Source organism: Lytechinus variegatus, chromosome 2 (assembly GCF_018143015.1).
Source record: "Lytechinus variegatus isolate NC3 chromosome 2, Lvar_3.0, whole genome shotgun sequence".
In the NCBI taxonomy this organism is placed as follows: Eukaryota; Metazoa; Echinodermata; class Echinoidea; order Temnopleuroida; family Toxopneustidae; genus Lytechinus; species Lytechinus variegatus.
The window spans coordinates 82,451,592-82,465,336 of NC_054741.1; the positions used below are offsets into that span (position 1 = coordinate 82,451,592).

The following is a 13,745-nucleotide window of genomic DNA, read 5'->3' on the forward strand; positions in this document are numbered from 1 at the left end:
CTCATTTCATTTCAGGAAGTATCCATAGCAAGATTTTGTTTACACCTTTCCATACATGATTAATGCAGGCATAATCCAAAACCACCATCTCTGGAGCAGAGATGCAAGACAAAATCTTAAACGATATTCTAAAAAAAAGGGATTTCATGCAACATATTGTGACTAGACCAACAAACTGATTAGCCAAATATTGCCTTATAAACATTTTACTTAGAAGGGTACTGCAATATTAAAGTGGGGCTAGCAATAAAATACTTGCCTTTCCATTTCCACATTACTTAAAGTCACAAGGGGTGACAATTCATATGATGGTGTGAGAAATCATTCACTGGCGATGTAACAAACATGTTGGGTAAAGTCATTTATTGTCACATCGTTCAATGTGCAGTCAAAGATTGTCACTCCCACAGAAGATTGGAATGTAGGTTGGTAGGCAGGATAGAAATACTGAAAGAAATCACACCTTAACAGAGATGAACACCAGCTCCTAGTCCTCTTGCTCCTAAAAAGAGATTGAGAAAAAATGGGATTAGCAATTGAGATGGATCAATTTGGAAATAAGCAAAGGCCAGAGCAATTCCATGTATATCTCACCCACTCTATGCAGGCAGCCATAAGCTCTGTAATCACACTCCCCCCCCCCCCCATCACTCCCTCCTTGATTTATCAAGTAGTAAAAAAAGTAAATAGGCAAGAAGATGGAAGAATATCAAACAAGAAATCTGGGGAGCATTTCGTCCATGGACTTGTCTGACATTGTTTCCAATAGATCCATTTTTAATCCATAGAAAAAGTAGTTCTCAGCCAATCAACATAAAGGAAAATTGTCAGATCTGACAACTTATCAGACAAAAAGGTTGATGAAACACTCCCCAGTTCTGAGTAACTCTATAATGCCCCAAAATAGTGATGTCACCCTCAAGTTTGTCTCAGGTCACATAATTAACATTGGGTTACACACAATGGCCCAAATTCACAAAGGTGGTTTATGCAGATTTCCTGTAAAAATTACGCTTATATATATGTCAAAAAACTTAATTTTATGCTCTCTTTGTTGAAAATCACTTTAGTATATATCAATCATTAGATGACAATACTCACTTAATACACTACTGAAGAAAGAAACATAAGTTGCATTACTGGTGACAGCCTTGTAAGTTGCTGGGCTTTTTCTTGTCGTAGAGACTGTGAAGGCTTTCCCAGCACTCACATCCCCAGGTCCTATAACATCAATCTGAATCAGATGATAGTCACGGGCACTGGAAATTAAGCAGAAATGATAGTCTCTAAATGACTATAATACATTTTCAAAGGTAAATTGATCCTATTTCATGTTATATGTTAATGACAAGAATGCTCAAAATCTATGAAAATTTCAATCAAATCATAGATTGCCATTGATAACAAGTATTGTGAAATAAATCAAAATGATAACTGAGCATTGTGGCCCAGTAGATAGGTCTCCAGACTGTGAAACAGAGGGCCATGGATTTGAGACCTAACCATGTCATTATTTCATTCAGCAAGAAAAATCACAAAGTTGGGAAAAAATACCACGAATCTTGATATCTGACGTCACAAGCCCAGAATAGTACCTGATGAGCTGTGAAAAGTATGAAAATGGATTGGGAATACAATCACACACATGACATAGAGATTGTTGTTCATGAAAGTGCATGTGCATGAGATGACCAATAACTTTTCTCAAATTTGTTGATAATTTATGACATTTTCATCTTGCGCAAAGGCTGGGATTCCTTATCGTTATTCATTCAATTGTATTTCCTATCTGTTGTAGTTAATATTGCTGACAGATATAAACAAAATATACAGCTGTTACTGTTAGAGGTGAAAATAAGATCACCTCAGGGATGTCAATGTGACCATTTAGTTGCAACGATAGTCCCAATCATCTCGTCTAGCAGTTATATCTTACTTGGGATCTGAAGTGATACATCCTTGGACCTTCTCAAAGCCAAGGTTGTGTGCCATCATACATGCAGCAGCCATTGTGTTGACATTATTAGGTGCAAGTGGACAGAGGTCTTTCACAGGACCTGGCCAACAAAACAAATGTGTGTACAGTGAAAAATACAAAGAGAGCTCACACATCTTATCATATTTCCCCTTTACCTTACCTTCCCCTTCTTTCCCTTTAATTATAAAACTTGTGACCAGCCACCAAAAAGCCAACAATAAGTAATAATAATGCAGCGCATATCACATTATGTCATAACGTCCCTATGCACTTCCAAAGGACTTGGATATTATTACCCTGGCTTTAGCCCCGCAGCCTTTTACAGCGTGGTGGCATTTCAAGGAATAAATTCCGGGCAGGTACCCATTCATCTCACCTGGGTTGAGTGTAGCACAATGTGGATGAATTCCTTGCTTAAAGAAATTACGCCGTGGCTAGGATTCACATCCATGATCCTCTGTTTTAAAGTCAGACTAATTCACTGGGCCACAACGCTCCACATTCAATAAATTGCTTGGGAATAGTAAAAACCCAAAATGAAAATTTGGTTCTTAAAAAAGTTAAAATTAGACAATCAAATTGCCTAAAAGAGTAATTCTTCTATATACAGCTGGGGTGCAAGTGAATACGAATTTTAAAAAAATAGCACATCAATGATGTGGAGCTAATCCGGCATCTTGCAACAAAATTTAGCACAATATTTAATTTCAGCCCGGTTGACACTGTAGTGAATTATTAGTGATATAAATTGAGGAAACCGAATTGAAACTGATGAAGAAATGACAGAGAAGAAGCATTTATTGTGATTTATGAATAAATTCCGGATAAATTAAGCAAAAATGATTTTCTGGTCAAAAATTTCTTTGTAGAAGTTTTGTGAACCTCATGACGTTCTGCCAGATGGCAGACAAGAAAAATCATATCGGTCAACAAATGAAGGAGAAGCATTCATTGTCAATTTAGAAAAATGGGCATAAATTAGCACAGTTAATGAGTTTCAAAATTCTGTGTAGAAATTTAGTATCCCCACCTCAAGCTATCATATAAAGCAAACAAAATTGAAATTGCATTAGCAAATTTTTGTGATTTATGAACAAATTTTGCATATATTACCATAAATAATTTTCTAGTCAAAATTTCAAAATTCTGTGTGGAAGTTTGGTGAACCTTGTGTAGCTCTACCAGATGGATGAAAAAAAATCAAAATTGGTCAACAAATAACAGAAGCATTTTTGTGATTATGAATAAATTTTGCATGAATTTGCATAATTTTCAAACAAAATTTTCAAAATTAGGTGTATAAGTTTGATGAACCTTAAGCTGCTCTACCAGATGGAAGAAAAAATCAAAATTGTTCAACAAATAAAGAGGCATATTCTGTGATTTATGAATAAATTTTGCATAAATTAGCATAAATAATTTTCTACAAAAAAATTTCACAATTCTGTGTAGAATTTGGTGAACCTCATGGAGCACTACCAGAAGGAAGCAAAAAAATCAAAATCGGTCAACAAATAAAGGAGAAGCATATTTTATGAATTTTGAAAAATGTGTATAAATTAGCATATTTAATGAGTTTCAGAATTCTGTGTAGAAGTTTTGAATCCCCCACCTAGTGCTTTCATATAAAGCAAACAGAATTGAAATCGGACTTGAAATGATGAAGAAAAAAGCATTTTGAAATTGTGGACAGACGACGGAAGGGTTATTGCCAATCAATTACAAATTATATATCATTTAAAAATCTATGTATTGGCACCTGGACTATAAGATTCTAGACTTCAATAGAAATAATGAACTTAAGGCATGGTCACACCGTCCGAGCGTTGTTGGAGCGGTAGGGAAAGAGGGCCGAATTTCGCTCACAAAATTGGGGAAAAATTTGAAAACACAAATCGAAAATAAAAACAAACAAGTGGAATGCCTCTGGCCGTCTCACCTGCATCATGCGGTTCAATATAGCAGCAGTGCTGACTTTGAATACTACTCTAACTCGCACAAGATGTTCAGTGATACATGGTTACTCTTATGTCCACTTTTTATGAACTAGACAAATAAACATACAGAGATATGATGGTTATTCAACAAAAACCCCAACATGGCCAAAGTTCATTGACCTTAAATGACCTTTGACCTTGATCATGTGACCTGAAACTCGAACAGGATGTTCAGTGATACTTGATTACTCTTATGTACAAGTTTCATGAATCAGATCCATAAACTTTCAAAGTTATGATGGTAATTCAACAGATACACCCAATTCGGCCAAAGTTCATTGACCTTTGACCTTGGTCATGTGACCTGAAATGCGCACAGGATGTTCAGTGATACTTGATTACTCTCATGTCCAAGTTTAATGAACTAGACCAATAAACTTTCAAAGTTATGATGGTAATTCAACAGATACCCCCAATTCGGCCAAAGTTCATTGACCCTAAATGACCTTTGACCTTAATCATGAGACCTGAAACTTGCACAAAATGTTCAGTGATGCTTGATTACTATTATGTCCAAGTTTCATGAATCAGATCCATAAACTTTCAAAGTTATGATTGGAATTCAACAGATATCCCCAATTCGGCCAAAGTTCATTGACCCTAAATGACCTTTGACCTAGGTCATGTGACGTGAAATTCATGCAGGATGTTCAGTGATACTTGATTAACCTTATGTCCAAGTTTCATGAACTAGGTCCATATATTTTCTAAGTTATGATGACATTTCAAAAACTTAACCTCAGGTTAAGATTTCGATGTTGATTCCTCCAACATGGTCTAAGTTCATTGACCCTAAATGACCTTTTACCTTGGTCATGTGACATGAAACTCTAATAGGATGTTCAGTAATACTTGATTAACCTTATGGCCAAGTTTTATTAACTAGGTCCATATACTTTCTAAGTTATGACGTCATTTCAAAAACTTAACCTCAGGTTAAGATTTGATGTTGACGCCGCCGCCGTCGGAAAAGCGGCGCCTATAGTCTCACTCTGCTTCGCAGGTGAGACAAAAACCATCGAAATCGAAAATGGTGAACGGTAGTAAGCAGTGATGATTTTTTTCTCTCCGCTCCACGACCGCTCCAACAACGCTCGGGTGGTGTGACCATGCCTTTAAACAGGAAGCCATCATCTACAATGACTATTCCACTCACCATCATATAACACAGTTGGTTCTTGAACTGATTCATTGACTTCCTTTAGTGGGCTTTCTAAACGGAATGCATCAGGATGCTTCGTCATCGCGATTTTCAGCCCCTGATAATAATAACGCAAAGCATTTATTATTTGCCATCTATCTATTAAACTGTTCTTATGCACAGACAATAAAACAGAAGAAATGTCATCCTCTTATTTCCTGTTTGTCATAGTCTAGCAGAACTGTTTACAATGTTGTTCATGTAATTAACATTTAATATGTGGTCTCAGTTTGAATTTTTTGTGTAAGGTTCATGGTATTTTTTTTTCATGGAGTGTTGTTCTTTGTGCTGTGTATATTTCTATTTTTAATGAAGATGTAAACGAAATTACAATTCAATTAAATTCAAGTAAGAGTTGCCTTACACCTTCATTAACAACAAATTCTGACTAATGAATATACAATCTTTCCTACAGTCCATTCCCCCACCCCCCCCAAAAATCATAATTTACATCACAGCTCTCATAATGGCATTATATGTGGAACGGATGTATCAAAATTTGGAAATTAAGATAACAGTATATGTTACAAATTAAAAACCAATCATGAAAGAAAATAAATCAGTAAACACAGTAACAAACAGATTCATTCTGAGAACCAGGGTCTTCTTGCATTTTATTGTTTCTATACTGGCCATATCTATTTTCAATTTTGGTTTATGGGGATGCATGTCATAATTAAAACATACGTCCCCAACATGATAAACATCCTTCCTACATGTATGTTTTTCAATGTTTCTTATGTAGAATTTGTGTAAATGGCTTTTCAGCCGCTATAGATACCCTTGTTGTAATAAACCATTTTAAATAGATTAATGAATTTATGTATACATCATCTTCATGTTTGATTTCTGTTCTGATGGCCCCAGTGATATCACATTCCTCCTTAACAGTAGAGAAGGGCTATTTAAGAGGAGTAAAAAAAGCAGCTTGTGGTCCTGACTGATGTGACACCTTTAAAGAAAATCAGGTGAAAATAGAGCAGTGTGGGCAAAACAACGATGAGGGAGTGTGGCTTAAAAAGTGATGAGTCATTGTTTGTTGAGAATGGGAAAAGTTCAAATTTTATTTCAAGGTGTATTGGGCTGATTCAGAGGTGTCTATTGGTATATTTATTAGCCAGATAAATCCATTGGCATTGTCAAAAATGTTAAAAATAATGTAAAAAGAATTGAAGGAAGGCCATTTTTGTTTGAAACCTGTTAAACGATAAGAGGCCATCATCATGCTCCCCCCTCATCAACTATTGAAGTGGTATTGAACCCACCGCATTTCATTACTGGCCACTTCCTGAATTCTGTTTTGTGCATCTTTTACATAAAATGGAATTTGGTCATACCATAACAGTATTATATGACCTCAAATGAACCTGAAAACAAGAAATTTATTGACTTTTGTATGTACGTGCACATAGATAAGAATTTTAGAAATTCAGTACCCTGGCTTGCATGAAGTGCTTTCAATTCAATCGCGCATTTTTTTTTAACATTTAGAGGGTTCAAACCAAAATTACCTCACTTCAATTCGTTTTAAAATATTTTGATCATTTTTGGCCATGCAAATGGATTTATCAGGCTTTTTCACTCCATTTTCTTGAGAATGGTGACATATTGATCAAGACAACAATCTGCTTGAAATGAGATATGTGCAACTTGGTTTTGATATATAACTCATTTAAGTTCAATTCTATGAACAGAAATCTACCTGCAATGTTCCTCTGTCAGCCATCTTTTGGATGTCATGCCCTCCCCATAATGCACCACTTGGAATGTAGAGGCCATGTTTAATAGCACCATTACGAAGTTTCTTCTCAACATGTAGATCTGCAAGGGCTGTGGGTGAACCAACCTAATACAAGGAAAATAAAAACCCAATGCGATTCCATATTAAAGCTATACAATAATTTAAGTACAATGTCACAGTTACTTCTTTTTTTGACACCTCAACAAATGTGAGAGCCACATGCTTTGTACAGAAATATCCCACAAGCATGTTTTCATCATTAGTCCCCACAAAGATAAACCAATAATAAATGCATGAGATCCACTTTATAACAGGAGTGCTACTAAAAGAAGCAGCACTAAATCATGTTTTGGTGCCTAATAAGGGGTGCATAATACATTCTTGCCTTACTTGAGCTGAAAATGTAACAAAATTTTGCAACAAGTATTTAATTGTATTGGGTACTGCACAAAGATAGTAGCATGTACATGTATCTGCTTGGCAGTAAGTAAACACCCTAGTTGTCTTTTTCTAAAATGCAAACTCTGTATTCTCTAATAATCTCTTGGAGACTTTTTCAAAGAGCAATTTTGTGAATATATGAAAAAAAAATCTAGTTTAAGACTAGTTTTCATGCAGATAGAGCTTGGCAAACACTCTTTGATATTCATAATTTGTATTTTGCAATTTCACTGTATTTTTCATAATTCAAATATTTGGAAATGAAAAATATTGTTTCCCATCAAAATCTACAAATACTGTGCCCTTCCTGAAATCCCCCCCCCCCCCCTCTATTTTTGTGATGCGGTAAACTGGGAAGTCAAACAAAGAACTGGAGACTATTCATCTCCACAGGCATATTACAATAATATATATAATTATATAATATATATATAATTTAATATAATTCATGCTATGAAAAAGTAAACCCCAAACCATTCCACATTAATTCTCAATCTAAACTCAAATAGAGACGTGTTCCCGTGCTACACTTATAAAAAAAACATCTAAGATACAACATTGAAAAAAATAATTAGCACACAGATGGTAATCTATGTAACAAACATTTAATACACATTTTCAAGGAATTTCCATTATGCAATCATCATTATTTTTTTACTGTGACTTGCAAAATAATCACTTACAAAATAATCTGCACTTGCTATGAAATCTGCTCCATATTTTTCAGATATACATGGATGGGCAACTTCAATTATCAAGTCAGCATTTCTGTGAAAAAGATTACAGATCAAAGCATCACAGAACAGATGAGTAATGTTGCATTTAGCTATTGAAGGCTAGAACTGGATGGCCTATTCATATGTGAATTGCAGGGATTGGCATTTAAAAAGGGGATTCCAATCCAAATGGGAATTTCTTTTAAAAGAAAAATCAGAGGAAGAAGGCAAAAATTTGATCGAAATCTGACAAATAATTACAACTTTTTGCAAGTTATTAGCATCACTATATCATGGGATTTGAAATTGTGGTGTAGTGCACAAGTGCTCACTAAAATCTGCCTTAGTAGTAAAAACAATGCCATCCCTTTTTTCCAAAACTTTACCCAGATCCCCCCCCCCCCTTATTTACAGTGTGCTATCAATGTGATGCCATCCCATTGGAAAAAGTGCCTACAGAAAAAGAGCACAAATTCCTGGTAAGTAAATAATATACATACAGTCGTCCTCAAAATTATTCATACCCTTGTTGATATTTGTGATTTTTCATGTTTGTGATGAAATGAATGCATTTTATCAAGTTTCTCTATGATTTATGTGTGACCTACTAGTGAAAGAATAACAACAATGCACAATTCAAGAAATTTCTCTTTTCAGGGGTATTTTATTCATAGATATTCAAACAATGTCATGTTCAAAATTATTCATACCCTAGGTTTTCTGAGTCCAATGTCTTTCATTAATAGTCAATAGCATAGCCTTTGTTCTGTACGACTGCTTCTAGACGATTCCTGTAAGTGTCCACAAGCTTCCTGCATGTCTCCTGCGGGATGTTGGCCCATTCTTCCTTGGCGTAGGCCTCAAGCTGGGTCAGGTTGGTCGGGTTCCTAGCCATCACTCTGACTTTCAGGTCTCGCCACAAGTTCTCGATCGGATTCAGGTCAGGACTCTGACTTGGCCATTCTAGGACGTTGACATCATGGTCCTTGAACCATTTCTTCACCAGCTGGGCGGAATGCTTTGGGTCATTGTCTTGTTGGTACTTCCAGTTGGGGCCAAGCTGGAGTTTTTCAGCAGATTCCTTCAAGTTCTCATCAAGGATCTGGATGTAATCCTCCTTTTTCATGATTCCTTTGACTCTAACAAGGTTCCCTGTGCCACTGGAAGAGAAACATCCCCATAGCATTATGTGCCCACCACCATGCTTGACGGTTGGCACAGTGTTCTTTGGATTGTATGCTTCCCCTTTCTTCTTCCAGACATATTCAACATCCATATGGCCAAATAACTCCAACTTCGTCTCATCAGACCACAGGATGGTTGACCAAAAGCTTGGATTTTGCTTCAGATGACCTCTAGCAAAGGCCAGTCGAGCCTTCAGGTGTTTCTTCCTGAGCAATGGTGTCTTCCGAGGCCTGCGTCCATGGAGACCTCCTTTGTGCAAGACTCGCTCGATGGTGGACCGGGACACCTTCGTCCCTGACCGGTCAAGCGTTTCAAGTAGGGCCTTGGTTGTGGTCCGGGGGTTGTTGTTGACCTCTCTGCAGATTTTCCTGGCAAGTTTAGGGGACACCTTGCACTTCCTGCCACACCCACTAAGGTTCTTCACAGTGTTGTACCTCTTGTGCTTCTTGATTACGCTCTGGACTGTTGCCACAGGGACGTCATACTGCTTTGAAATGGCCTTGTAACCTTTTCCCTCAATGTGGGCATTCACAAGACGTTGCCGTAGGTCCTCACTGAGCTCCTTCTTCTTGGCCATGATTATCAGAGACTGAGAATAACCAGAATGCTTTCCTCTATTTATACCCTTTTAGAAAGATGCTATTTTCCATCATTGTTTAATGGCTTGTTTAACAAAGAGGGTATTTAATTCATTGGAACATCTTGAAATAACTATAGAACAAAGAATAGCACATTCCCAGACAGTGAAAATAATGCGCATTGTCATAAAAGGACATTTTTGTTGAGGTATTGGCAAGGGTATGAATAATTCTGAACAAGTGCAAAAAATAACTTTCGACCCTATCTATTATTATGCTAATGAAGACTTGCCAGCTCATATGTCAAATCATGCATAGCAACAAGCAGACAAAAGATACAAAGAAAATTACATCACAATCGCTTTTACAAGTAAAGAATCTACCAAAGAATGTTTTTCCACAAGGGGTATGAATAATTTTGAGGACAACTGTACTTTGGAAAGTGGTTTCTACCACTTGTCATAAGCCTAATGTTGTGATTTCACTTTGTAAGCATTTATTACCTATTCCTTGTTCAATTTCTTTCACCTTTCTGGGTTTGTTTGTTTTTTCTTTTTATTACAAAAGTTAGATTTTCTAAGAACTTCTCATTTCAACAGTCAAGAAAGATAATTTTTCACATGCATGCATCATGTCTGACAGGTCTGTGTATCTTTCTGCTTGTTGAATGTTATGCACATATAGACTATGTATGCAGTGATTGTGCTTGGGAGATTTATAGGCCTATCGTTTTCAAAATTCCCATCTCTACACTTCCTTTACACATGATCAAAAAGGAATGACAAGAAAATTTGTTATAATAAGCTTTATTAAATTTACATTCTAATTATCACTTGGTATTAAGTAGCTGTAAATTTCATAGCCCATTTAATCAAAAATTGATGCTAACATATTTAAAAATAATTGAAATTAGGGTAAAGATGAGATACCTTGAAGCAAATTTACTTAAATCTTCCAGAACTAGGGAAGGTGGAACAATCCCATCCATGGCTGAAATAGACCGGTTCCACACAAACACAATCTCAAAATCATTTCTGTCCTTGATGTTATCAAATAGGTATTTACCTGAAAGTAAACAAAAAATGAAATAGCAAATATTCAAAGTTTTTACATCACTTCTCAAGTTCGGAGTGCTACAACTTATAACTTGAATTTTCCTTCCAGCTCCCACAAATTAATTTTGTCACAGACAGCATTGCTACATGTATGTTCTCGAAAGTTTAATTCTGCATAATTACCAGTTATGTTGAATCACAAGACTTCTGGTATTGAAATATTGATAATAAATCAACTTTAAGTTGTATTAGTCAATTAAATCCAGACATTTTTGTTGCATTGCCACTAGGAGAATCTCCATAGCATTAGTGATCGCTAGTTTGCAATATTCAAATGTCGAATAACTTTCTCATTATTTGTCTGATTTTTTAATTAATTATTTTTTCTGTTTCCACACAAGCTCGCTTGTTCCAAAGGTTTCATTCCCCTTTGGGTTTCATTTTATTTATTTTTCAAACTCGACGAGGACTTCTCAGTGAAAGATTTTTTAAGAGAAAATACCATGGGGTGCATTCAAAAGATGTTACTGGAATTAACATCATCACATTTGTTTAAGAAATAGTAAGATAAATTGAGATTAATGTTGCACTCGTCTTTATTTTGAGATAACTACAAAACAATAATTATGCACTGATATGCCATTACATGTAATTCAGCTTGTGCTATTCGGATACACCTTGAAAACAAGTCTTGAATATAAGTCATCTACTGCTGATTATACTAACAACAAAATATAAATTTTCTTACCAATTTTGCCAAATCCAACAATTCCAATTCGTCTCCTTGATGCCATGGCAAGTTATTAATTCTTTTGAAATAACAAAAGAAATCCAATGCAAAATATAATACCATCAGGTCCAGAAGTGTTGAAAGAAAAATTAGTTAGCTTTAAACTGATTACAAATACGGCAAGTCAAGTGACTGATTATTAATCATATTTTAACTATATAGCAAATAACAGAACCTACTTTTCATTGCAAGAAATATAAAGGTGTTGCCTGTTGGTCACTTAATATACAGGCCCAAGAGTCAGGGCACACTTACTGATATGAGAAACAGTAGCAAATTATTTTTTTTTTACAAAAATTCATGTTAAAATAATCTTGAAGATGTCTATTTAAACATGAATGTCCACCCAAACAAAAAGTTTTAAAATTCAACAAGCAGAACACTGAAAATTCATCAAAATGGGATAAATGTAAAATAACAAAATCACATAACATTCTTAAGTTTCGCTTAATTCATGCATATCCCGATTTGTATGCAAATGAGGGGACTGATGATGTCACTCACTATTTCTTTCAATTTCATATTTTCATTTACATGAAACGTCCATTTTACTTTGACAAACGTGGAAGTCAGTCTGTCTCTGGCCTGGGATTCTAAATTTGTTACCTAAATTTAAAAAAACAGGGCGTGTGATATATATTCATGTAAAAGACACTGTTAATAAATAAATATCATGAAGTACACTTAAAAACTTCAGTCTCAGTAATTGGTGAGTGGAGCCAACGGAGTTCAGCGGAACAACCAACATAGATCAGGGGCCGATTGCACGAAAGGGTCTTTGCAAGGACCGTCTTTCGTGTCATCCATTTTTTATGATGCGCCATGTGAAACGCATTTTAAATAAATCATCTGCAAACATATTTTATTCGTCCGTTAAAATAAGCAAAATATTTGTATATGAAATGATGTGATATATCATGAAATTGTATCAAATTTTATTTAAAAGCAAGCTAACGAATCTTATTCTTCATCATATTAATTTCAGAAACACCCCGCTTATACTTATAGCGTATCATAGTCGATGGGCGACACGAAAGACGGTCCTTGGAAAGACCCTTTCGTGCAATCGGCCCCAGTGCAGGACTATCAGTATCAGACTATCTGAGACTGAGTGAGACCTTTTGATCTTAGCCCGATGTTCGGCGCCGTGGCGCTACTTTCTCCTCAGTCCCACATGTACATTTATACTGATTATCCTGGTGAGAAAAATCTTAAGAATTTTGAGTAAATGCAAGGTATCATATGATTTTATGTCATGAAATGCTTGAGAAATATTATGAAACGATTGAAAACTTATGATATATTTGTCTTTTTTACCTATTCTTCGGATTTTTCTCTCTGAATCGGAAGCTAAGAATAGCCCATGTGGGTATTCATCCGGACTGAATTGCAATGAACCAGTACTGAAATAAGCAATAATTATTTTAATACTCAGTGTTTCAGGAGTAGGGAATGTGTGGCCAATTTGGAAAAACGGTAACGCAGTTCAGCGATCTGCATTATGTAACAGTCCCGGGGGGGCCACTTACATTGACGAGTGGATACCATGCGCGACCAAAAAAACACGTAAAAAGGATGTCCTTTTCACGATAGGGCACGTTACGTACGTAACGTGATAAGGGTGTCAAAAACACGAAAATAATGAAAAAAGGGTATCTATTTCGCTAGGAAAATTACGTGTTTAGGGTCGAATTTGCGGGGATGATAAAACAAAATTAAAATGTTTATAAAGGATGTCCTTTTTGCCCCAAAACTACGTGTTTAGAGTCCTATTTGCGCGAGGTGTAGAAGGTGGGGTCGCACTAAACCAAAGTAAGGTAAAGCCGACGACCGAAGGACCCGTAACAATAAAACATTCCTGTACTTGTTTAGGGGTTCATTTCAGGGAATATTTGCCAAGAGTATCGTTTTGTTTCCAATACTTGTTAAGGGTAGGGTTTCACCCGCCAATACTTGTTAAGGGGTGCATTTTCAGAATATGGAAATTACGTGTTTAGGGTGCTTTTCGAGACCCCATGGTCGCGCATGGTATCCACTCGTGAATGGAAGTGGCCCCCCCCGGG

General features: G+C 36.0%; 1 protein-coding gene across 2 annotated transcripts; it reads right to left on the reverse strand.

Annotated features, from left to right (window-relative positions):
• Positions 1-46: 46 nt before the first annotated feature.
• Positions 47-13,106, reverse strand: LOC121409270 (putative L-aspartate dehydrogenase). 2 transcript variants are annotated; one of them, XM_041601160.1, is made up of 10 exons: positions 13,000-13,091; positions 12,187-12,288; positions 11,641-11,701; positions 10,767-10,902; positions 8,042-8,126; positions 6,879-7,022; positions 5,132-5,234; positions 1,937-2,057; positions 1,102-1,259; positions 47-502 (listed from the first exon to the last, which is right to left on the reverse strand). In XM_041601160.1, exons 3-10 carry the CDS (start codon positions 11,684-11,686, stop codon positions 465-467), a joined length of 831 nt encoding a protein of 276 aa, XP_041457094.1. In that variant the 5' UTR covers positions 11,687-11,701; positions 12,187-12,288; positions 13,000-13,091; the 3' UTR covers positions 47-464. The 2 variants fall into 2 exon arrangements, with proteins under 2 accessions (XP_041457094.1, XP_041457093.1); XM_041601159.1 differs by lacking the exon at positions 12,187-12,288 and having other exon boundaries at positions 13,000-13,106.
• Between the last annotated feature and the right edge of the window lie 639 nt (positions 13,107-13,745).

What these genes read in the sequence shown, in the direction of transcription:
- LOC121409270 (XM_041601159.1), bottom strand. Translation starts at nt 11,686, where the DNA reads ATGGCATCAAGGAGACGAATTGGAATTGTTGGATTTGGCAAAATTG. An exon ending in TTAAGTAAATTTGCTTCAAG is followed by an intron (nt 8,127 to 10,766) that starts GTATCTCATCTT and finishes TCTTTTTCACAG; the next exon opens with AAATGCTGACTTGATAATTG. An exon ending in TTTCTTCAGTAGTGTATTAA is followed by an intron (nt 503 to 1,101) that starts GTGAGTATTGTC and finishes ATCTCTTTTTAG; the next exon opens with GAGCAAGAGGACTAGGAGCT.